The 27,591-nt window shown below is 38.9% G+C and overlaps 1 protein-coding gene across 2 annotated transcripts in view; it reads left to right on the top strand.

Annotated features, from left to right (window-relative positions):
• LOC126183594 (WD repeat-containing protein 6) overlaps positions 1-27,591 on the top strand; it is a 284,304-nt gene that overhangs the window by 63,134 nt on the left and 193,579 nt on the right. For both annotated transcript variants that reach the window (XM_049925694.1, XM_049925693.1), the window contains exon 2: positions 18,184-18,355. In XM_049925694.1, the coding sequence (XP_049781651.1) occupies positions 18,184-18,355 (172 nt within the window). The remainder of the gene's footprint in view (positions 1-18,183; positions 18,356-27,591) is intronic.

The following is a 27,591-nucleotide window of genomic DNA, read 5'->3' as shown; positions in this document are numbered from 1 at the left end:
ATTCGGGAGGACGACGGTTCAATCCCGTCTCCGGCCATCCTGATTTAGGTTTTCCGTGATATCCCTAAATCGTTTCAGGCAAATGCCTGCGCTCCGTCTCTAATGACCTCGTTGTCGACGGGACGTTAAACACTAACCACCACCACCACCTTGAAGAAAACGATCTATTAACACACCGCACGGATTCAAAGAAACATCGTTCATGTGAAACGCAACTGGCTCGTTATTCACATGAAAAAATGAGTGCCTTTGACAGGAGATCTCAAATTGATTCCGTATTTCTAGATTTCCAAGTTGACTTGGTTCCTCACAAGCAGTTTCTAATCAAATTGTGTGCATATGAGGTATCATCACAGTTTTGCGACTGGGTCCGTGATTTCGTACCAGAAAGGTCACAATTCGGTATATAATTGTACCGAAGTGATAGCTGGCATTCCCCAAGGGATAGTTATAGCCTCTACGCTTTTCCTAATCTGTATACCAAACGATTTGAGAGACGATTTGAACAGCTTTACCTTCCAGTAAAGTCATCAGAATATCAAAACTAATTGCAAAATTAGTTAGAGAGGATATGTCTGTGGCACGAAAAGTAGCAGTTGACTCTAAGCAATATAAGGTGAGATTAATCTTTTTGTAGGTGACTGTCAACGGCTTTTAAATGTTTTGATCCATCAGGTGTACAATTGCATGTTTGTTCCTTACCGGTTTCAGTTATCACAACCATCTTCACAGGCGAAAAAGTGTGTACATCAATGGATCAAATATAAATTTTCGTCAAATATTGCCCAACCAAACGTTTAACATACGTAACTATCATAAGAGTCAATCTGAATGTAGTCCATATAAACATGCTGTTCCTTGGCACTATTAAAGTAACCTGTACTTGCTGAAAACTTCACACTTAATAATTGTTAATGTTTTTTTAAAGTCATATCATCCACATGAGTGCTAAAAGAAATCAGTTAAATTTCAGATACCCAGTAAACATTGTCAATTTAAAGGTTATAGATTCAACTAAATATCTAAGAATTACTATTACAAACAATGTAAATTGGAACCATGACATTGAAAATGTTATGGGGAAGCAGAATACTTAGAAAATGCAACATATCTACTGAAGAGACTGCCAACAATAAGCTTGTCTCTCCCTTCTAGAGTATTGTTATAGAGTATGGAATCCTTATCTAATAGAATTGTAAAAGGAAATCTAAAAAGTTGAACAAAGGGCAGCTCTTTCCTTTTGTCATTAAACTGGGGACAGTGTCCAATAGGTATGATAAGCACGTGCCAGTCATTAAAACAAAGACTTATTGTGTTGTAATGAGATGCTTTCATGACATTTCAATCACCAGTTTTCTCCTTAGAGTGCAAGAAAATTTTGTTGACTCACACCTACACAGTAAGAAATCACCATTGTAATAAGAATGAAAGTAGTCAGAACTCACATGGAAAGATTCTGGTGTTCATCTTCCAACATGCTATACAAGGCAGGAACAATTGAGTAGTAATCTCAAAGTAATTCTGTGAACTCTGCCAAACATTTAAGTGTGAATTGTAGAATAGTCATGTAGATTTAAATGTGCATCTAGAAGGTAGACCTATATCATGTGGACTTCATTATATACAAATATTAAGAAATGATAGGTATGTAATTCAAACCACTGCAGCTAGACAAGTGACAAAACTGAAACTGCAGTAAGAAGTTGAGTGAATATTCTATAGCAGATGTGTTACACAAAACCCTTAATTTTTGCCAGAAATTATGACATGCAGATACATATTTAATCTAAATCTTCTGGAACTTCAGAAAGTCAGCAGATGGAGTAAAGTGCATTATGATAAAGAATAAGCAGAACTCTGGAGGAAACGGGTACCTTCGTTTTGTCAGACTTATCCAAACATATTAAGGTAGGATAGATTCACATAAGGTTATGTCTGTGTATTCCAAATTCTCAGCAATGCGTTAAGTAGTAAATGGGAAGGTCATTTTGCATGTGGGAATGTGACCAGACTGTATGCAAGTAAATGTAGAATGTTCATCTACCACCAGAATCCAGTCTTATCAAATTGATGACAATTCTTTTGGCATTATAGTAGATACAATGTGACTTTATACTGAAGTCACTCATTTGCTCCAACTCATCAAGTGCTCTGACTTAATTGAGGGAAAGTACCTGGCAGGTAATGTTGTCCTGGCCATTTTTGTCATCATCCAGAAACAGGACAAAGTTGAACCGTTCTGCTGGGTGTCTCAGTACACTGAAATCCACAACAATCAGGTGGCACATGCAACAAGCAGAAAAGTTTTTGAATAAATTACTGTGACTCAATGCACTCTCTCTTTGCAGTCAGGTCAGTAATTTTATCGTTGAAAAGGATAGTCATGTACAGATGTGAGAGAGAATGGCTGAAAGCAAATGAGAATAAGCATTAGTCTGTTCAGCCAATCACGTGACTGTGGCATACCTTTTTCTGATGACTTAGAATAAATGAGACAACTCTTGCTCACCTCCATAAAAGGACACTGCCCACTAACTCCGGAATTCCTTCTGCACCCTGAAGAGACATCATTGTTAACACGTCTGCTTGCTGCAGTTTTTTTTAATGAGACATACTCAATCATAAAGTTATCCTATGATTGTACTACAGTGTCTCAAATTATATATATATATATATATATATATATATATATATATATATATATATATATATATATATAAATAAAGGTTATGGCTTTGCTTTTGTTTGCTGTATACCCATAAAATTAATTTTCTTGCCTTCCATCATGTCACTGGGCAGCTACTCATCCTCATTTTGTCCTCCCACAGGGTTATTATGTAACTTACTGATGCTGAAAAGTAACTAATTTAATGTGCCCTTCCTGTTGTTTAGCTGCACTTGTTGGATTGTAATTGCAGCAGATCTTTGTCATGGCCTTCCATATCTTTCTACAGTAATTCAAACATTAATTTCCAATTGCTTCCTTACTGCAGAATAGTAATTATGCTCCACAGACAAGACCAAGTCTATAATCTGAATTTAGTGGTCCACATTTGTGTATTCCATTAAGACTATTCTATTCTATTAGAGTTGTCATACAACAGAAACAAGGAACAAGGACTTTAAAAATATATAATATTGGCATATGTTACTTTAGACTTAGGATAGCGTTGTATCATAATTAAATGATCATGTGTTTAATCCTTCTTGACCCAGTTGGATGAGAGGTTTTACAGTTACATTAATTATTTATACTCAAGTGATCATCTGTTTCCATATAATTATAATGATTCACATTACTGTTGCAGAAACCATTTCCCTAACTTGAGATTACTTGATAAGTCACTGTGTCTCTTCGTTGAATGACAGTTGCAGTTGTACAGTTAGGAACTGTGAAGTAGCACTCTGCAACTTTAAAAGGATTATTTACTTCTAAATACCTTTAGGCCTTGCCTGTTATGAGAAACAAGTCACTGTTTTTTTGAAGAAGGTAATATGAGACGATGTAAGGCTTGAGAACATGTGTCATGCTTGTACCATTCGCAGGTGTATGGGAGTTACTTGAAAGTGCTTTGGTGTAGGGAAAATTCATACCATCAGTGCTACACTAAGGAATGACACTCTCACTACTGCTCCCAGGGAGATAGCCCAGACAATGCTGAAGCACTTATGCAACATCACATAAACATTTAGTTCCTTATGACTTATAAAAAGAGAGCTGTTCTGATTCTAACTGTAGTGAGCTGGAATCAACCCTATCTATGGCACACATGTCCTGCAGTTGTACAGTTAGGAACAGGGAGGTAGCACTCTGCAGCTTTAAGAGCACTCTTTTCTTCTAAATACCTCTACTATTTCTTAAATAAACCTGACATTTTCATGTTATTATTTTTGCAGACAGTGCATTGAAGAGTATTTTAGGTTTATGAAACATAATTCTTTATGTAGCATATTGCTCGGTACTTCTCTATGACAATCCTTCCTGCTTCTAGTGTTTTAATATCGTAATTGTTAATTAGACTGTTCAATGCTAAAAATTCCCTGTGTGATCTCTCTCTCTCTCTCTCTCTCTCTCTCTCTCTCTCTCTCTCTCTCTCTCTCTCACACACACACACACACACACACACACACACACACACAGAGAGAGAGAGAGAGAGAGAGAGAGAGAGAGAGAGAGAGAGAGAGATCCATCCACATGTGCCCACAAAAATTCACTTGAGAAAATTATAAGATTACAATGAAAAGAAATGGAAATACTGTGTGGCTAGAGCCTCCTGTTGCATAGACCATTTGCCTGGTGAAAGTCATTCGAGTTGACACACTTCGGCAACTTGCGTGTTGATGGGGTTGAAATGATGATGATAAGGATGACACAAAACCCAGGCCCTGAGCGGAGAAAATCTCCAACCCAGCTGGGAATTGCTTCTGGGTTGTCAGGTATGACATTCCGTCACGCTAACCACTCAGCTACCAGGGGTGGACAGATTACAAGGACAAAATTGTTGACAAGTACACATCTTCAGGAGGTGAAATTTCAGTATGGCCAATAGACGCATTTGTTCTTCCTCAGGCATGAAAGAGGATTATGCTTAGGAAAGTTAGAAAGGAGCAAAAGATCACTTAGACTCGAGGATGTTACAGATCCATTTATTGTGAGGACAAAGGTGTCCACCACATAGGAATTGAGAAATGATTTGTGAAGGTCTCATTCGTGTGCCAGGCAAAATAATCTTTAAAGAAAGTGGTGTCACAGCCTTTTTCCAGGCTGAGAATATCCTACTGTTCTGACAACATGTAGGGTTCAATACGCCTGGATTTACTTCTAACATGAGATATAATACAAAAGCTAGAACAAGTATAATGCTCAAATTATGGGACTTTAGCAGTGAACAAACATTCCACAGAAAATTTATATGAGTATGGTTAAATGATCATTTAAAAGGAGAAGACCACAATAAACATTTCTGCTACACAGAGCTGAAGCTGTGTTCTCAGACCATTTTACTCAGAAGAATGGAGTACCACAAGGCAGCATTTTAAGTAACATGTTGGTTGCTTTTCCTATTATCATGGAGCTTCTTGCAAACCTAGTTCAGTCATTATTATTTGTGAATGATTTAGAAATTTCTTTCCCTTCTTGCCTCGCAACAGTTGATTGTCACTTTGAGCTAACAAGTAAAACACTAGAAGAATGGGCAAAGACTACAGGTCTTAGATTTTATAAAAAAATATCAGTATGTCTGCATTTTAAATATATTTTTAGTGTGCCTAAATTGCAACATAACGAGACCACCCTTAATCCTACACATTCTGTAGACTTCCTAGGCTTTGTATTTCACCATGTTTATGCATTTAAATGATTTTAAAAAAAATATGTGATTTTGAAGGCAAGATGGACTGGTTTTGTTTTTTGACAGTGTAATGAAACCTTCATCAATTTGCAGTTAAACAATGACTGTAAAGTAAGCAGGTTGACATGCCCTTTATGCTTAGGGATTCTTGATGGTGATCACTGTCTGGACATCATATTGGTTTACAGCTTTTCTGGAAGGATTGTGGTTCAAATCCTGATCTGACCATCCTCATTAAGTTTTTTGTTGTTTTCCTAAACTGCTTGACACAAATTCAAGGATGGGAAAAGGATACAGAGAAGTTACCTCCCCAAGCCAAGCATGTGCTTCACGTCTAATGATTTTGTACTTGATGGGATGTTAAACTCTCGTCTTCCATCCTTCCTTCCACAACTTACTGTCACAACTACTGCTAGTGATTGGTTTGCTAAGTGGGTATTCCACAGCAGTCCATGGGCCATACAATCATTTTTATTGTGAGAATTGGAGTGCCATGAAGAGCTTGCTGTAGAAGATGTTATTATTATTACATTTTCGTATAATTTACACTCTCGTGTTCCATAGCTCCATGTTTTATTTTTCTGGTTTTTTATTTTATTTTATTTTGTGTGTGTGTGTGTGTGTGTGTGTGTGTGTGTGTGTGTGTGTGTGTGTGTGTGTGTTTTTTGTGACAAGTTATATAACACTTTGTCCCTAACAAAGATATCCAACTGAATATACAGGGTGATTCAAAAAGAATACCACAACTTTAAAAATGTGTATTTAATGAAAGAAACATAATATAACCTTCTGTTATACATCATTACAAAGAGTATTTAAAAAGGTTTTTTTTCACTCAGAAACAAGTTCAGAGATGTTCAATATGGCCCCCTCCAGACACTCGAGCAATATCAACCCGATACTCCTGCTCGTTCCACACTCTCTGTAGCATATCAGGCGTAACAGTTTGGATAGCTGCTGTTATTTCTCGTTTCAAATCATCAGTGGTGGCTGGGAGAGGTGGCCGAAACACCATATCCTTAACATACCCCCATAAGAAAAAATCGCAGGGGGTAAGATCAGGGCTTCTTGGAGGCCAGTGATGAAGTGCTCTGTCACGGGCTGCCTCGTTCTCCCTTTTCCCTTTGCACAAACATCCATTCTCTGTAAACTGTTTATACCAACGTTTAATACACCACCTATCAGGAGGTTTAACACCATACTTCGTTTGAAATGCACCCTGAACAACTGTTGTCGATTCACTTCTGCCGTACTCAATAACACAAAAAGCTTTCTGTTGAGCGGTCGCCATCTTAGCGTCAACTGACGTTGACGCCTAGTCAACAGCGCCTCAAGCGAACAAATGTACAACTAAATGAAACTTTATAGCTCCCTTAATTCGCCGACAGATAGTGCTTAGCTCTGCCTTTTGTCGTTGCAGAGTTTTAAATTCCTAAAGTTGTGGTATTCTTTTTGAATCACCCTGTATATTAAAACTCCAGGCTAATTCTGTACATGACATACCTCCATACCTCCTCAGTCTTTTTTAAGAAAAATTTTAATGTTTGTTTCCCTTAAGTGATATTGGCACATCATTGTGCACTGATGTTGACCTGAAACCTAAAGCACAGCCACCACCCAGCTGTGTATTTATAATTCCAATCCTTTTCAAGCTTCAATTTTTTAGTTTTGTGAAATTCTACTTGTTATTTTTTCCACAGAGCTTCCATTTTCTGCCACCAAACTTCCTAAGTACCTAAAAGAGGTTGCTTGATCCATAGTACTTTCTTTCATAATTATTTGATGGAATCATTATGTCTGCTGTGTCTCATGAGTTTGATCTTTTTAATATTTATCCCCATTCAATATTCTTTTCCCACTTCTACAATCCCTTCCATCATAAACTGTAGTTCTTCTTCTGATTCTGCCTGATGATCTGCATATTTAATTGTCTGTACCCCTTCTCCTTCTGCTATTATAATCCTGCTTTTTCTACTGATTTTTCTGTTAGTGTCCTGTCATAATACTGAAAAGCATTTTTGAAAAACAACACCCATACCTGAAACACCTTTTCCAATGCATGCCTGAACTATTTCCCCATTGCCAATCCTTATTACCACTTTCTTTATTGTGTGGAATTATTCTGTAAATCTTTTGTGCTTGAAGTCCACACCACCATATTTTAAGGTCTTCCTGAGGATACACCAGTCCATCCTATGAAATGTCTTTTCCCAATGAACATCACATATGTCCATGAGCAACCAGCCAAGCCTTCACAGGATAGCACTAAGTATCTACAGTCAAGTGACTTACCTGGCATAGAGGTAATAAATTACAACACAAACCTTCACCGTGAACCAGTCAGTCTATTAGTGAAAAGTGTATCAGACTCCTGGCAATAGTTCCTGAGATTAACCTCCACATGCAGATAGAAACACATATCATCTTCCTTTTCTTTTCCTAGTCATCTGAGTTTTAGGCATACATTGTTCTGTAATCTTTGCATCCTTTGCCAATGTAATGTTATGGTAAAGGGGCTAGGGTAGTTTTAACTAGACTTTCTGGCCAAAACGCCTTGTTATCGGTCTTATTAGTGCGACTGGTTAATAGGATATTATACTGTTTCCAAACACTTTTAGAGCTTCAACTAGTATTTAATCACAGCTGACTGCTTTCCTCTTTATTAAATCTTTAATGGCATTTTCTATTCCACATCTCAATAGCTTTAGTCCATGGTCTATGTCATCACATTCCAATTCATGTTGCAATATTATTTGTGAGTGATCCCATATAATTCTTCAACCAAGGCCTACTTGTTCCATACCATTTTCTTTTCATCTATACATGCTGTCATCTTTTCAATTTTATTTAGTATGGCCTGTTTACTAACTTTTCTTGGATCTTTGATTTTTAGGTTCTTAACTACCCTATACATTGCTTGTAATACACCTTGCTGTTCCAGTCCTTCAATCTCATCGCACTGGGTTTTCATACATTCTTATCTAAGCTGACCAGATAATCTTAATTCATTGTTCAGCTTTCTATACAGTTCTTTTTTCCTTATGTAGAATGGTCATTCTTCCATTTCTTATGTTCACCAATACCTGATGTAATCTTTTGTTTCCTATTCTTTTCATTCTCTACTTCTCCAGTTTCTTCTTCAAAGGGTTTCAGAATTATGTTTTTAGTTGCATTCCATTTTTCTGGTACTTTCTGCTGAATTTTCCACTTTGTTTTCAGTGGTTTCAGAGTAGCCTTTACATCCTTCTGGAGTCAGGCTATGACCATCCCATTTTCTTTAAAGTTCTTTTCTTTTAAAATGCTTAGCCTTGTTGACATGTCTGCCACTAGCAAATTATGATCTGTATCAGCATTTGATTCAGGGAAGATTTTCGCAATTTTTGAACTATTTTTTTTTAAATTTTTTGTTGGTTGATGGTGGTTTTTAAAACGTGTTTGTACAGTGATCAACTTGATCTTTCGAGTGACTGAGAAGCAGCACAGGTAGTTCCATTTTGAAGAAGATATGTCAGACACATATCACTTATGAAAGAATCTCACAGTACCACTGAATAAGCTTTATTTTGTTTATCAGAAGATGGAGAATTTCCTCCACAGAAATTAGCATTGATTCCACAAGCTTCAGTTATATTTAATTTGACTTTCTCTTTTCATCCGTGACGTCTTGCGGGGGCAGTAAATTGGGGTGCTCAGATTGATGCATTGTTCGTTGACTTGTTCAATACAGTTCTGCACTATCAGTCTTCACTTAGTCCACAAAATAAATGTGAACAAAGTATCAGATAATCATTGTGACTCAACTGAAGGCTTTCTGTTAAGTAAGACTCAGTATGCAGTTCTTAATGGCAAGATATTGTTGGGTGTGAAAATAGATTTGGGAATATTCCAAGAAAGTGTTACTGGATTGTTTCTGTTCACAATGTACGTAAATGATCTGTGGATAACATTAGGAGCTCTGAGTGGCTGTATGCAATTAATGCTGTTGTGTATTGGGAAGTTGCAATTCCAGAACATTCTGATAAAATGCATGAGCACCTGCAGAGGCACAACACTTAGTGCAGGAAGTGGCAGCTAGCCCTCAGAGTAAAAAAAATGTAACCTATTGCAAATTGAAATAATTAAGTGGAGATACCATTAATTTTATGGCTGCACCAATTACTGGGAATAGTCACCGCCAAAGAATATCTATGAGTGTGCATCCATAAAAGTTTAATCCTTTTACTACCATTTTTTTCTTTTTCTTTTTTTTCTATAATGAAATATATTAATGTTTGGTCATAGGTTTACCCAGTGAATGTGCATCATGATGATGGCACGTTGTGCCATCAAAAATTCATTCTACAATGATCAATCAACATAGTAAGTGTCCCAGACAGATGAGTAAAAAAAATAAACACTCAAGCAATGGTATCGAAAGCTATGTCACGTACAGACAAAATATATTTCTGCCTAACATCTAAATTGCCTACAAAAATTTCATTTCAGTTGCTTCACCTTAACTTTTTGACTGTCACTGTGGTGTGTGTGTCCTGTGATAGGTTATTAGAAAATTAATGGGAATTTTCTGTATGTTATTACTATGTATTAAAGTCCCACTGGTAAAGGGAAGCCTGCTAATGGTTTGCAGAACTTATAATTATAGTTTCATCTGTAGGTTGTGCAGTATTAGAATTTTATTGTTAACCCTCAGCTCCACTCTGTATTGTCTCACTGAATTAGTTCATGCCTGCAGATAAGCAACCCAATTAACAGAGACGCAAAGTAGGCTACTGTCACATCTTCACAGACAATTCACGACAATGAATTGCACACACTTATTGATGTTTCCAGCACACAAATGATGCCTGTAGTGACCATGTGTAATGTGAGTTAAAAACCTAGAGGGATGCTCTATCCACCAATATATGACTGTTTTCTGCGTGTCTTGTAGTTTTTATACACTACTTTTCTGAAACCCCAGAGATACTTCCGAATAACCATGTTTGTCCCACCCCTCTCTGCATTGGAAAATGACACAAAGTGAAATATTTTTTCATGTTGTTGCTTCTGACTATGGCATTAATTAAAGTAAATATTCATAATATCTTTGTTTGAAAGGCTCTCAGCCATGCATTTAAGGCAGGTTAGGGGAAATCCCACACTGTCTAAAGACAACAGCAAGTCCAAGACATTGCAAAGCTCCCCTAATTCCATTGACCATTAAGGATGAGAACTAAGCAAACCATTAATGTCCAGGTGGACACTGATTCTTATGCCAGCCTTATCCAGATAAATTCTTTCTGCACTGCCTTGATGTAAATATTCTAAAATTGATCTAGCAGAGGGACATTTTCAGTTTCTTCTTGATGAAGAGACAATAAAGATTTTAGTTTTCAACTTGCCATTTGGACTTCATCAATATAATTGTTTGCGTTTTGGCATGGCTAATGCCCCTGCCATATTCCAGAGGTTTCTTAAACAGAATATTGCTGGGATCCCATATTCTGTGAATTAGCTCAATAATATCCTGGTCATTGGTTGCAGAACAGAACAGCATTTGCACAGTCTACGTCTGGTTTTTGAAGCCCTTAAACAGAATTGCCTTAATTGTAATTTTCCCAAATGCACATTCTTTCAACCAGAGGTCACTTGTTTAGGCAATATCTCCAGAGAAGAGAGACTTCAGCACATCAGAGAATATGTAGAGGCATGTTCAGAACATGCCTGTGTCTAAATCTGCTAAGGACCTTTGAGTATTTCTAGGAAAAGTGAATTACTATGTGTGATTTATTCCTTAGGCAGCCTCCATATCCTACCCACTAAATCATAAACACAACAGATACACATAACAGAGGCCTTAGTCATAATGATATATTCTCCTTCACTATTTACAACAGTCTGCCAAAGCTGGGGTAAGTTTTCGATTCTGCAAATGTAGAAATCATTTGAGTTTGAGTGTCTCTTATATTGGGCTGATGAATAAGTTCATAACATTTTTTCCATAAGTTTAATAAACACAGTAGATACACATAAGAGAGACTTTAATGGTCAATAATATACTCTGCTTCACTATTTACTACAGTCTGCAAACACTGGGGTAACTTTTCAATTCCATGAGTGTAGTAGTCACATGGTTTTGAGATGAACTCGTTGAGCCATGTTTGGAGCACATTTTCATCCAGAAAGAAAGTTCATTGAAGGTTGTTCCATAGGGGGCAGAAAAGGTGAAAATCTGAGGGCACAGGATCAGGTGCATAATGTGGACGAGGAATGACTTCCCAACCAAACTCCTGTATTGTTTTTTGTCAGTCTAGCAGAATATGGGCGGATATTATTGTGCACCAGATGTACAATGTTATCTTTCATGGATGCAGGCAGGTCTTTGTACAGAGAGTTGCTGCTTTATTTAGGCTCAACTGTTCCTTTCTTCTTCTTATGCTAGCATAAAGACACCATTTCTGATCACCAGTAATGATATGGGATGGGAATGATTGGTGGTGTTCATGAGCAAATTGATGATGAGCACGCAGAGATGCACTTATGGCCATCTGCTGATGTTTGTGATTTTGGCTTAGAGCATGTGGTAGAGATACACCCAATTCTTGAACCTTCTGTGTTGCATGCTAATGTCACATGATGGTGGAATGATCACAGTTCATCACCTTTGCCAGGTCCTGAGTATACTGACTTGGATTGTTGTGGATTAATGCGTTTAAATGATACTCCTCAAACCCCAAAAGTCTTTCTGAGTGTGGAGAGTCACCAATGTCAAAACAATCCTCCATAAAATAAGAAACCCATTTTCTTGTTGTGCTCTGTCCAATGGCATTATTCTCATACTCAACACAAATGTTTCTGGCTGCCTCTGCTGCTGTTGCCCCTCTGTTTAACTCAAACAGAAGAATGTCAAAAATGACACTCTACTTGGCACTCCATTTTCTAGTGTCCATAGCTCTACTCACTATCTCCATATGAGAAAATGACAGTATGTAAATTGAAATAATAACAGTGAACTACAAATAAAAATGGACAGTCGATAAATAAACGCATAGTGCCCAGAATACCACCATGCAAATCAATAACACTAGGAACTTAATGCATCAACCTAATAGTATTTCACCTTAGCAACAATAATATCCCCTACAAATCACAGTTTGTGTTTCAGAAGAGATGCCCTACTGAGAATCCGATTTACATGTTCACTCATCAAATTTTACAAGCATTAGCTAACAAAATAGTACTGGTTGGTATTTTCTACACTCTATCTAAGGCATTTGATTGTGGGAATCACAGTATTCTCCCATATAAATTGAAATTTTATGGGGTTGATGGTGTAGCCAGCCAATGGATAATGTGATATCTAACCAAAAGAATGCAAAAAGCTGTACAGTAATTCAACCAATGTAGTCTGGGAACATAATTCTGTCTGGGAAGAAATCATGTATGGGGTTCCCTAAGGCTCAACCTTGGGTTCACTATTGTCCCTCAGATATGTCAACGATCTTCTGTCTAATATACAAGAAGCAGAATTAGTTCTTTTTGCACATGACACAAGTATTGTAATCAGTCCAATCATACATACAGAAACAGAAGAAATGGTAAACAATTTTTAGTTGCATGTCTGGATGAACAGACATGGTCGACGATAGACAGCCATCCAATATTACTTCGAAATAAATTCGCTTAATGCAGATAACTTGCCTTTGGCTGTGTTAGGTGTAGATGTACTACCTACTGGTGACATAAAAAAATTTGTGTCAGACTGGAACTTGGACCCGTATTTCCCACTTATTGTCAGCAGTCTTCTTAACCATTAGATTATCCAAGCACGCCTCCCAGACTGATCCAAACTTCCATATGTCACACTGTCTACATCCCTATACAACAGTCGCCTGCATTCATCACTGAATGCTCGCAGCTATACTCTGTATTCGTTCACCAGTGATAATGAGACATACAGAAGTTTGGGTTGGTCTGGGAGGGACACCTGGATAGCCCAACAGTTAAGGCAACTGCTTGCGATAAGTGGGAAATCCAGGTTTGAGTCCTGGTCTGGCAAAAATTTTCACTCGTCACCAATAGGTAGTACATCTGTACCTAACACAGCATAAGTCAAAAAAAGTTATTAGCATTCAGTGAATTTATTCTGAAGTAGTATCAGACAGTTGCCTATCATCAACAATGTCTATTCATCCAGACAGGCAAGTAAATATTCCATACTGAGGCAGGTCTAAGATGATAAAATCATAGGTCTCAATTCCTCTTAGTCTCATTGTCACTGGTGTGGGAATACAGAATATAACTGTGAGCATTCAGTGTTGAATGTAGGAGACTGTGGTATAGGGATGTATACAGTTTGACATATGAAAGTTTGAGTTGGTCCGAGAGGCATGCACAGATAGCTTAATGGTTAAAGTGACCACTCGCGATAAGTGGGAGATCCGGGTTTGAGTCCTGGCCCCTCACAAATTTTCATGTATCACCAGTAGGTAGTACATCTATACCTAACACAGCTGAAGCCAAGTTATTTGCTTTCAGTAAATTTATTTTGAAGTAGTAAACAATTTTCTTACAAGTATCACTGGCTGATTTTCTGTGAATGGTCTTGCCCTCAGTTCCACACACCTAGAGGTACTACACCAATGATAAGTGCAACACATGGTGCGAAAATAGTAGACAGGTTGGAAAGTTCAAAATTCTTAGGTGTCCGCACTGATGAGAATTTAAACTGGAAAAAGCACATTTTGGAACTTCTAAAGCAACTTACGAGGTGCTATCCAAAATTTTCGGGACTTGTTCTGCCATCTGTTGAAATCCTTACATTTGGACTAATGGCCACCATCACCCTCAAAGTAGTTCCCATCTGCACATACACACTGGTTGAAGCACTTCTGCCACTGGTCAAACGTTTTCTGGAAGTCCTGTTCTTTGAAGGTGTTTATCACCACCAGTGATGCTTCTTGAATCCTCTCTAGAGTGTTGAACCGACGGCCTTTCAACTTAAATTTCAGTTTTGGGAATAGCGCGAAGTTGCAAGGTGCCAAATCTGGCGAGTACGGTGGGTGGGGTACAACTGCCATGTTGTTTTTTGTCAAAAAGGTCCTGGTGAACAAAGATGTGTGGCAGGGTGCATTGTCATGATGCAGGAGCCAGTTCCCTTGATGCCAAAGTTCAGGCCACCATTGCCGCAAGTTTTCACGGAGTCATCGCAAAACATCACAGTAGTATGCGGAATTCACTGTTCGGTAGGGTGGGACGAATTCTTTGTGCACAATTCCCTTGGTATCAAAGAAAACGATGATCATGCTCTTCACTTTGCTCTTCACCTGTCTCACTTTTTTGGGTCTTGGAGAGCCTGGGCTCTTCCACTGGGACGATTGTTGCTTTGTCTCTGGGTCATAACCGTAAATCCAGCTTTCATCTCTGTAGCACTTTTCCCAAGATTCGCACAGAATTTGATACACAGGCGCTGTTCTGTTTGCGGATCCATCGTAAAATCGCCACACACCAAACACAGAGTATTACGGAAATCACTGTTGACATACAACACATCCTCCCAGCTGAATGCCACTCCGCACACTGACTCATCAGATATGCAGCTCTCGCCACCTGGAAATACAAAGATCTACTACTCCTACTTTCCAGATGGCAGCAGCAGTCCTGAAAATCTTAGATTTCACCTTTTAGTTCAGCCATATTTGCACTCAGAATCACTGAAAATCGTGGGGAGAGGTAAATCTGTAAGTTGACATATTTTCCATATTTTCATTCAATAATGTCATATTGAAAAATGTTCTGAAGTAACTCACATTTAAGAAAGTAAGTCTTCATTGCTCAAAAACTTGCTGTAAGAATAATATGTGGTTCTCACCCATAATCATCTTGTAGACATCTGTGTAAGGAGTTGTGCATTCTGATTACTGCTTCACAGTATATTTATTCCCTCATGAAATTTATTGTAAATAATCCACTACAATTCAAAAAGAGCAATGATGTACATGATTACAATGCCAGAAGAAAAAATGACTTTCATTACTCCACATTAAGGTTTTATTTAGCACAAAAGGGGTACAAACTGCTGCAACTAAAATTTTTGATCACTTTGCGAGTGATATAAAATGTCTGTCAAACAGCATCTACATCTATGTCTACATTTATACTCCGCAAGCCACCCAACGGTGTGTGGCGGAGGGCACTTTACGTGCCACTGTCATTACCTCCCTTTCCTGTTCCAGTTGCGTATGGTTCGCGGGAAGAACGACTGTCTGAAAGCCTCTAATCTCTCTAATTTTACATTCGTGATCTCCTCGGGAGGTATAAGTAGGGAGAAGCAATATATTCGATACCTCATCCAGAAACGCACCCTCTCGAAACCTGGCGAGCAAGCTACACCACGATGCAGAGCGCCTCTCTTGCAGAGTCTGGCACTTAAGTTTGTTAAACATCTCCGTAACGCTATCACGGTTACCAAATAACCCTGTGATGAAACGCGCCGCTCTCCTTTGGATCTTCTCTATCTCCTCCGTCAACCCGATCTGGTACGGATCCCACACTGATGAGCAATACTCAAGTATAGGTCGAACGAGTGTCTTGTAAGCCACCTCCTTTGTTGATGGACTACATTTTCTAAGGACTCTCCCAATGAATCTCAACCTGGTACCCGCCTTACCAACAATTAATTTTATATGATCATTCCACTTCAAATCATTCCGCACGCATACTCCCAGATATTTTACAGAAGTAACTGCTACCAGTGTTTGTTCCGCTATCATATAATCATACAATAAAGGATCCTTCTTTCTATGTATTCGCAATACATTACATTTGTCTATGTTAAGGGTCAGTTGCCACTCCCTGCACCAAGTGCCTATCCGCTGCAGATCTTCCTGCATTTCGCTACAATTTTCTAATGCTGCAACTTCTCTGTATGCTACAGCATCATCCGCGAAAAGCCACATGGAACTTGCGACACTATCTACTAGGTCATTTATATGTATTGTGAAAAGCAATGGTCCCATAACACTCCCCTGTGGCACGCCAGAGGTTACTTTAACGTTTGTAGACATCTCTCCGTTGATAACAACATGCTGTGTTTTGTTTGCTAAAAACTCTTCAATCCAGCCACGCAGCTGGTCTGATATTCCGTAGGCTCTTACTTTGTTTACCAGGGGACAGTGCAGAGTAAAACTTGAAAACAAACTGAAAACGTTTCTCCTTGACAACTCCTCTTGTTCCATAGAAGAATTTCTGTTATTCTAATGTGTAATAGGTGGTGCACAGAAATTGCTAACTCACATCTGTACATAAAAAAAAGCCCATAAATGTTTAGCATGTAGCCACATTTACAAATTAATTTGCGATGTGAATGTAAAATGACTCATTCCGCACAATTACAATTTATCATGCAACATGAGCCATGGAACATGAAACTAACAAACTGAATCATCATAATGTGGACATTCCTGTCCGGCATACAAGGGAAAACAGTCTGGGCACCTTGGAAACAAAGTGTATCGCCGTGAACAATGCCGTGGGTCTGCAGAGCAGTCTGGTGGGCTGTCACTGAATGGAACTTGTGGAACGCTTTAGAGTCTGTTAAATAAATCCACTGCACTCTATTGCTACAGCTCTAGGCAGCATGAGAAATGTCAAAGTGTGCTGAAAAAGTTTGTTGCACTGTGTGCGATATTCCAACAGCACTAGGAATTTGCAGCACATCAGCTTGGCAGGAGTTTAACTGTCTGACCAAACCTCCTTATGTAGGACTAAGTGACTCACATTACTTCACATGTTAAACTTTTTGTGTAAAAAACACACACACACACACACACACACACACACACACACACACACACACACACACACACACACGAAGAACTGAATTTGTGACTCAACCCATGCAAATCCACAATAAAAGAAGCATAATTTATAGCATCTGATGTATGGGGTTGTAAGAATTCCAGCTGTGCCACTACCACATGTATTTTGTTGAAAAATTGATCAGATGGTAAAGGGAATAGGTCACACAACATTAACCTGGATGGATCAGATAATGGGGTTAACTTTTGAACCAGGAATATAACTGTGGATTTACAGACAACAGAAAGTCCCATGAACAATCTGGCCATTTGATATCGCTTGCCAGATAGTGCAACATGAGACGTTTCTGATATACTTCTCAGTTTTTCTGAGACTGGTTAAACGGCTGAAATGACAAGAGGGCTGGTAGTACTTGTGACTTCTGCAGCATTGAACTAGTGAAATATTTGACCCAATTCCTGATGCTGATGTAATTGTTCCTGTCAAAGCTCAAAGAATTTTGCATCCATGTTAGCAATTGGTGTTCCAAACTGGAACCACCTCATTCCCTGTGTTATTACCTTCACTTTAAGACCAACAACATTTATTGAACGCAAATGAACTTCTGTAACAACAGATTAAAATTGTCTATTAGTCCATGGAAACAAGCAAAAATAGTTCTTGATAGGAATTAATATAAGTCATAGTTCCAGATAAAAATTCATATGCAATAGTGATTGAACTGGATGTAAGCCTCAGCACTACTAGCTCTTTAGTTCAGTTGTAGAGGCTAAGTCACATAATATCAGCTGGAAGAGTGTCTGCTGCCATGCGGCTTATGTTTGCCCAACACAGAAGTTCATGTGACAGGCTTGAGATAACACCAATGTTCTTGCTGCAGACGCTCTCACTGTATGTTGGCTATGTGAAACATATTTCTATATCTGTGTCTTCTGTTTGCTTGTTTGGCAAGTTTAGTAAAATAAGCAACAGTGTCAGTGTTTTCCATATTTTTACTTCTGTATCCTGATCTTTTATGACTTTTATGTTGCAGGAACTGGACCGTGGTTCAGTATATATAATGCAGAGACCTCAGAATGTTTATTAAATTGTTCGGTCTTCCATGGACAGAGGATTCACGGTATAGCTCCACAGTCAGATGAAAGAATTGCTATTTTTGGTGGAAGAGAAGTTGTTTTTCTTCACTTAAACCTGAATTTTAAAGAGTGAGTACTCTAATAGGATTTTAGTGGATTTGTATGCATATATATTTCAGCCATATTTGTATTATTACTGTCATTGTAATTTCTATCCAAATTAATAATGGGGAAATTAATGGTGGGATTCACCATTATAATTAATGTGTCGATCAGTTGTAAGCACATAAAAAAGACTGAAACATGATTAATTTTGCTTGGATGCTACATCTGGAGTGTGCATTCTGGATTGCAAAAGCCAGGTGAGCATGCCTCTGATGGATGTCCAGCAGCATGCAAAGGTGGTATGGCATGACAGGGCAGAGCAGTGAGGCTAGGAGCCTGCATGTCCTCCTGTCAGATTTGAATGCTCTGGACATGATGTCAGTTCCACCTGGAGGTGTGCACAAAGGGTAGATTTATATTGTTCACATTTGAACATGTGCAGGCCAAGCAATTATAGATAGAGAAAAGCACAATATGTCATGTTAAAGAGGTAGTGAAGATGATTCTGTTGATATGCAGATACACACTCGAGATAATGGGTGTGGAAAGATATAGTGCTGAGAAGATTTGTTTAACTGAAATCCAATAAATAATTAATATCATTTACTATCAATTTCTATCACTTATCAATGCGCATTGACTGCACTAGTCACATGTTTCATAGTGTAATTTATTAACCTGTGAGAGGCATTTGAACTGAACTTTTGATTAAAATTGACATGTCATTTTATCCAAGACAGCCACAGTAATAGCATGACACTGTATGTTGCCAGATGAGATTACACATCACCTATGACATTTAGTTTGTAAGATTTACATTTTTGTCATTTTTAATTGTTTATAAATCAACCAAGTTTTGTCCATAATTCAAAATTGATTAGAGTTTTGTTAATTCTGATTGCAGCAGTGGAAAGAGTAGGCAAATTCTTGTTAGACAGAGGTGCCTTACATATTTGTATTTATTTATTTATATATACTGGATTAGTGAAGGTATAGAGATCATAAACTGTTTTGATGACTGCTGCTAAGATTTGCAATTTTGTAAAAATTAATTTGTGGGCAAACTACTGCTCATAGAATTAAGTGTAGGATTCCAGTTTTGTTTAGATTTTTAGCATGCACCTAATTGCACACACAGATTTTCAATTACATTTGTACATAAAAAGTTGTAAGAGAGTCTGGTGATAGCATGAAGTCATTAAGTGATGAAGAGGCTTGGATTTTCCAGGGAGGGGTGCACTGAGGACCTAAGAGGGTGGTGGTACTCTTTCTTATTGGTCGGGACAAACTGGCAGATGCAAGACCTATGCTAGTTTCAGCAGTGATATGGCCACACCCTTTACAGCGATACCAATTGTTGCATCATCAGTCGTGACTCTTTGGAATATTTTGTATCAGTTCAGTGGGACCTTAGAGATATTCTGCAGTGCACAGAACTTTTTTTTATTTCTGCCAGTTGTTTGTCAGGACTTGTATTTTTGTGAATTAAGACAATTTGCCTTTTAGTTATTCGCACTGAGTCTGATTTTTGACTTAGTTTGCCAGTGGAGACTTTTGATTATTCTTGTCGTGTATTGGCACTTACTGTTATTGCACCGTGTGTCAGTTAGACTACCATTTATTTATGTTGATGTGGAGTTTGACCTCAATTAATTTTAACTGTGAGTGTTGTCTGTCTTCTACAGCTATTTTATTTCTACAGTATTTTTCCCCACATCTATTTGGAGGCTTGAGCTAAGCTTAAGTTCACTTAAATATGTAGAGTTTATCACTAGCCTGTGAAATTTTTTGTGATATTAAGAATAATAAACTTTATTTGGTAAACATAATTGATGTGCACACACATATACAAGTGTGGCTACATTGTCATGGCCTGATACTGCTAAAATGACTTTGTACACCTGACAGCACAAAAACTTACGGTGGAAAATTGCAGCCACAGTCAAAGGCTGCTACGGCACTGCTATGAATGTAATGAGACATACAATTTTGTGGATTGCATCAAGATCACATGGAAAAGGAATTATTACTTGGAATATGACACCAAAATTTCCCCATTTGTTTTCTGTACCTTTTCCAAGAAGACACAAAAGCTTTTCTGCAAATAAAATATGCTATTATTAACTATAGGTACAGATATTACAGATATATACACATGTCTTATGTGGTGTTAGATTGTGTTTGCTTTGTGCTGAGTGTCAGTAAGGCATACCTCCCCCAATTGCCCTCCTTTACTTTTATGACTGGTATTGTACACTCTGTCGTGGGATTTGCTCCTGTGTCTGAGTTGTGGAACTGGATTTGTGATTTACTGTCAGAAAGGTTACAGCTCACAGCAATTGGTATAAGTCCTCTGGTGAAACAGAAGTGATATCTGGAGTCCACCAAAGAAGTATTATAGGCTCTCTGCTGTCCTTAATCCACGTGAACGACTTAGGAGACAACCTGAGAAGCCCTCTTAGATTGTTTGCATCTAATGCTGTCATTAACTATCAAGTAAAGTCTTCAGAAGTTAAAAACAAATTGCAAAATGATTTAGACAAGATATCTACATAGTGTGAAAAGTGGCAACTGACCCCTAAACAATAAAAAGTGTGAAATACTGAACATAAGTATTAAAAAATCTGTTAAGTTCAGTTATGTGATACATTTTACAAATTTAAAGCTTGTAGGTTCAATTATGTATCCAAATATTTCAATTACAAACACCTTAAACTGGTGAGGGTATTGTGGGGAAAGCAAACCAAAGAGTTCATTTTGTTGGCAGAACACTTTTAAGATGCAGAAAATCTACTGAAGAGGCTGCATACACTATGCTTGTCCATCGTCTTCTGAAGTACTGCTGTGCAGTATGGGATCCTTACCAGATAGAACAGATGGAGCATATCCAAAAAGTTCGAAGAAGGGCAGCTCATTTTTATTATTGCATAATAAGGGAGAAAATGTCACAGATATGATATCTAAGATCAGCTGGCAATCGTTAAAACAGAGGCATGACAAGATCTTTACGTGAAATGTCAATCACCAACTTTCTCCTCTGAACACAAAAATATTTTGTTCATTCCCACCTATGTAGACAGAAATGACCACATTAATAAAATACACTGAAGAGATAAAGAAACTGGTACTCCTGCCTAATATCATGTAGGATCCCTGTGAGTACGCAGAAGTGCCGCAACACAACATGGCATGGACTCAGCTAATGTCTGAAGTAATGTTGGAGGGAATCGACACCATGAATCCTGCAGGGCCATAAATCCATAAGAGTACAAGGAGGTGGAGATCTCTTCTGAACAGCACCTTGCAAGGCATCACAGATATCCTCAATAATGTTCGTGCCTGGGGAACTTGGTGGCCAGCGGAAGTTTTTAAACTCAGGAGAGTGTTCCTGGAGTCACTCTGTAGCAATTCTGGACATGGGGGGTGTCGCATTGTCTTGCTGGAATTGTCTAAGTCCGTCAGAATGCACAGTGGACATGAATGGATGCAGGTGATCCAGACAGGATGCTTACATACGTGTCACCTGTCAGAGTTGTATCTAAATGTATTAGGGGTCCAATATCACTCCAACTGCACATGCCCCACGCCATTACAGAGCCCCCACTGGCTTGAACAATCCCCTGCTGTCATGCAGGGTCCATAGATTCATGGGGTTGTCTCCATACCCATACATGTCCATCCACTTGATACAATTTGAAATGAGGCTTGTCTGACCATGCAACATGTTTGCAGTCATCAACAGTCTCCAGTTTTGATGTTGATGGGCCCAGGGGAGGCGTAAAGCCTTATGTCAGTACACGAGTGGGCATTCAGCTGTGAAAGCCAGTATTGATGATCTTTCATTGAATGGCTCGCGTGCTGACACTTGTTGATGGCTCAGCATTGAAATCTGTAGCTGATTCATATTTAAGGACATTATATTTAAACGAAAACCTAGTTAATAAAAGCAAAGATTAACATAGCACCTTTGCAGAACACACACCAAGTTTGAACCATATTGGTCTATTTCTTTGTGTTTGGCATTCGTGTGAATCAAGGAAGTCGAGTGATTGTCAAAAAATGGATGAAGAAGAAATTTGTGTGGTGATTAAACATTACTTTATGTAAGGCAAGACACCTCAGGAGACTAAAGAGAAGCTTGTTAAACGTTATGGTGACTCTGCACCTTTGATTAGAACAGTCTGTAAGTGGTTTCAAAATTTTCAGAGTGTCCATGTGGGCACAAGTGATGCTGAACGTTCTGGACGCCCTGTGGAGGTTACGACTCCAGAAATCATTGATAAAATCCGTGATATGGTGGTGGATGACAGAAGAGTTAAGGTGCATGAGATTGCTACTGCTGTGGGCATCTTGAATGAACAGGTACATAATATTTTGCGTAAACATTTGGACATGAGAAAGCTATCCACAAGATGGGTTCCACGATTGCTCATGTTTGACCAGAAACGGAATTGTGTGAAGTGTTGCAAGGATGGTTTGCAGCTGTTCAGGAAGAATCTGCAGGACTTTAAGTGTCATTTTGTCACTGGGGATGAAACATAGATATTACTATACATTACTATACTCCCAAGACCAAACAACAATCTAAACCAATCTAAACAATGGGTTACCAAGGGAGAAGCTGCGCCAAAAAAGGTGAAGACCAGTCCTTCAGCTGGAAAGGTTATGGTGACTGTCTTTTGGGATTCGCAAGGGATAATCCTCATCAACTATCTGGAAAAGGGTAAAACTATTACAGGTGCATATTATTCATCATTATTGGACCGTTTGAAAACCAAGCTGCAAGAAAAATGGGTGATTGGACCGCAGAAAAGTCCTTTTCCATCACAACAATACTCCAGCACACACCTCAGCAGTTGTGGTTGCAAAATTAATGGAAATAGGATTCCAACTCATTTCACATCCCCCCTATTCTCCAGACTTGGCTCCCTTGGACTACTGTTTGTTCCACAATTTGAAGAAATGGCTGGCGGGACAAAGATTTTATTCAAATTAGGAGGTGATTGCAGCAACTAATAGCTATTTTGCAGACTTGGACAGTTCCTATTATTAGGAAGGGATCAACAAGTTAGAACAGCGTTGGATGAAGCGTATAAGTCTAAAGGGAGACTATGTCGAAAAATAAAAAAAAGGTTTACCCCAAACACATTAGTAGTTTTTGTCTTTGCATGGACTTCTCAAATGCCTCTTGTACATACATATTGGTTGTTTATATGCAGCAAAATATATAACTGTGTTGATGTATACAAACACACTGTTAAAACTTTTTGAAAGAGTAAATTGCCATTTGACTGTGTGTTACTGTATTTATTTTTTGTACTGTCTAGAGTTTGGCTTTTATGCCATTCTCAAGTACAGTGCTAAATGTTGTTAGGCAATTATTGTGCCATGTCTGTTAAGGCAGTTTAAAGCAGTTTAAATCTGTAGGTTTAGACTGCTTTAGACTGCCTTAACAGATGATTGTCATTAGACCACTGTATGATCTCTATTTTCTGTAGTTTTCTCATAATGATCATTTTGCAAGATGTATGTGGGAGGAAGTAATATGTCGCTTGATTCTTCCTGAAACATACACTCTCAGTTTAGTATCCCCACTAGTGGACATCACAATGAAGGCAGACGAGTTGGCGTGGGTAGTGCAGTGGGATGGTGCAGAAACCTGCCATGTGCTTGTGATGTGTAGCATGGGCAGACACATTGGTGGAGGTATTTACCTGTCGATGGTAGTAGGCCAGTTGAGCCAGTAGTTACCCAGAGCTCAATGACTGCGGGCCTTACATTGCACTCCGTACTTTCAGTTGTTGCTGAGTGCTTAGCCATTAGCCGTCCACACCAGCCACATGCTGTTTTGCTCTCATGCCTGTCTCTATGTGGGTTCAAACTCTTTGTTTCCCATAGACTGACTCACATGGTGAGTTTGTTTTCTTCTCATGGGATACTGTTCCCCAGCTACTATTGGGCAACCATCGGTCTGTGAAGTATTGACGTTGAATGTTTAGTATAGTGGCATTGTCACACCTGTGCATATACTAAACTTGGGATTTCAACAGTATACCTCTCCATGATGCTCTGCACTACTGATGTAGAGTCTGCCATTGGAGTCTGTTGAGAAAAATTCACTGGACTCACAACATTGTTTGCTTTTATGATGGTTGTAAGTGTAATGTAGGTTTTGGATAAAGGCTAAGGTTTTCTTCTGATTGGTACATGATCTTGAAGTTTGCAGCCACAAAATAGTGGTTACATGATTTCTAACCAGTACTTTTCTTTTATCTGGCCTGTGTCATTTGACTGCTGTATTAGATGCAATATTATGTTTGCTAGACACACCATTCTGCTGAAACTACTGTATCTGAAAAAGCTGAACAATACCTACAAAACAGCCAACATTAAATTATTGGCCTGTACACATCACATTAATACTAGGTGCTTACTTAATAGCTTTCATTTTTACTTTTATGAAATAGCTTTATTTGTCTAAAATGCACAAGGGCTCATTCTTATTTTCTTGTTTTCATCCATTCTTAGTAGTTTGTGTTTTAGTAATGTGGCTTTGCATCTTCTTCACCCGTGCAGGGTAGCCGTGCGGTCTAGGGCGCCTTGTCACGGTCCGTGTGGCTCCCCTCATCGGAGGTTCGAGTCCTTCCTCGGGCAGGGGTGTGCATGTTGTCCATAGCATATGTTAGTTTAGGTTAGATTAAGTAGTGTGTAGGCTTAGGGACTGATGACCTCAGCAGTTTGGTCCCTTAAGACCTTACCACAAATTTCCAAAATTTCCATTTTCTTCAGTCCACAGTCATGCAGTTTGATCTCTTGTTATAGTTGTGCCACTGTAGTTTTCAGTTAGACTTTGATTGTATAATTTCATATCTTCTTTCATGTTATTATATAGTTGTATGGTGGATGAATATGGACTGTCTTTATTGTATGGATGTGGTGGTGGTGGTGGTGGTGGTGGTGGTGAGGAGGAGGAGGAGGAGGAGGAGGAGGAGGATTCACCAGTGTCCAGGTTGAAGCTGTGCTAGCCATGGTGGATAGGTATCAGTTTGCTCCACTGGGCTGTGGCAGCATTATTGTATGTGGAGTGAAGAATATGACAACTCTGGCTTTACCTGGGTCACTGATGTGACTGTCTTCTTGTGCAGATGACCTGGCTGGTATGTATGCACCCAAGAGTGAGTGGTGGACAATGAAGGAGTCACATACGGAGTCTGCATAAAAAGTATTGGGAATATTTTTCTTGACATGACTGTTTGTTACAGCACTTCACACTGTGCATGCTCAGTGGTGGCAGAGGGGTGTGACTTCTGACACATGCCAGGTACCAGTTGCCTGTGAGCATTCGTTTAGACGGAATCACATTTTTAGTGGAACACTGTCTAGTGACTTGGCGCAAGCCCAAAATGCAGCGAATGACTGAGCAGTGATACATCATTAAATGTTGTGTTGTAGTGGGGAAATTGGGTACGGAGACATTGGACATGATTCAGCAAGTGTTAAAGGATGACAGCATGTCACATACTGCAGTTTTTAAGAGGCACAAGCTCTCCAAAGATGGCTCAGAGAGTGTGTGGAGGATAAGGCACGTACTGGATGGCTGTCAACATCAAGAACCAATGACAGTGTGCAAAGTGTGCATGAAGTACTGAATTCAGACCATCTGTTAAGTGTGTACATGGTTGCAGAAGCATTTGGCATTGATAAAATGACATGGCACTCCATTGTCACTGAAGATTTGGCTATGTGAAAGATATGCACTAAACTTGTCCCAAAGGTCTTGACGGATGATCAAAAGCAGGGGTGTGTGTGTGTGCTTGTGAAGACCTTCTGCAGTGTGCTGAAGAAGATCCCAGCTTTTTGGACATAATCATGAGAGAAACTTGGATATTCAAATGTGACCCAGAAACAAAGCGGCAAAGTTCCAAATGGCAAACTACATCAGCTCATCCAGAAAAGGCTCAAAGGAGCAAATCAAGAGTGAAAGCCATGCTCATTGTTTTCTTGGACATCAGGGGGTGGTCCACTATGAATTTGTAACTGAGGGGCAGACAGTGAATGAAGCATTTTACCTGGAAATACTAAGAGGACTGAAGAGAAGGGACAACAGGGTGAAACCAGTCATTGCTGAAAATTGGAAACTACATCACGACAGTGCATGCAGCCCCACATGCTCCAAGGTCACCAACTACGTGACAGTAAATGGCATCATGAACAATTCTCCAACCCTCTTACAGTCCCAACTTGGCACCAGCAGACTATTGCGTATGCCCAGAAGTGAAATCCTCCCTCAGAGGTCACCACCATGGAATCCTAAGTGTCACCAAAGAAGCTTGCATGTGTATCCTTAAGGTCCTTCCTGAATCTGCCTATCAGGGAGCCTTCAAGTCAAGGTAAAGCTCCTAGCAAAAGTTTGTTAACACTCAAGGGCTGTACTTTGAAGAATTTTTAAGCATTGTAGCAATATCCCAAATAAACTTATTGTTCCCAAACTTTCCCAAATCCTTTTTGTTACAAACCCTGTATGTTTGTGTGAATGACAAATGTGGGTACCTGGCTTCGTAGCTTTTACCTCACATCTTAACAATGGATATGAAATTTTGCCTATTGCATGGAGCATGCAGTTGCAAATAGTTCATGTCTGCATGAATGATACCTGTTACCTTAGTTCAGAGACCATCCTCTGTTCCTTTATATGGCTGGCTGATTTGATCAAGGCAGTTGGGCTCACACATGCTGAGGAAGCATGATTATTGTTTTATGCTATTGTTTCCACACTCAGTTATTGTCCTCTTGTTTGGAGCTGGATGGAGAGCTTATACTAGAGGCTCAGAGGATTGTGTGGTGTGTTTCTGGCTGAAAAATTGTGGAGGTCTTCTTTAATAGATCATTAGTGCATTACACTCAAAAGTAGGTACTTGGCTAGCAGGGTATATGTGGTGTGTACATGTGTGGTTTTTTAAGGGTTAGAGAAATTCCTCGATAAGTCTGATAATTACTTTTACTAAATAATATTTTACATTATACATTACAAATGAGTTTTCATCTGAATCAGTTGATTAGATGTAGTTCCCTAGCTTGCAGTTGATCTTAGCGTGACAAAAAGCATAGATAAATTAACAGAAATGTTTCACAAGGGACCTGAATGAAGGCTGTCCCATTTCTCAATGATAATGTCCGGTAGGTGACCCATTTCCATTTTCCATTTCCATTTTTATCATCACATAACATGCCTTATACAATCAAAGATTGTGACATAGGTG

The sequence above is a fragment of the Schistocerca cancellata genome, chromosome 4, assembly GCF_023864275.1.
Source record: "Schistocerca cancellata isolate TAMUIC-IGC-003103 chromosome 4, iqSchCanc2.1, whole genome shotgun sequence".
Taxonomy (NCBI): Eukaryota; Metazoa; Arthropoda; class Insecta; order Orthoptera; family Acrididae; genus Schistocerca; species Schistocerca cancellata.
The sequence above is the reverse complement of the archived record's forward strand: the minus strand, read 5'-3'. Positions and strand labels throughout refer to the sequence as shown.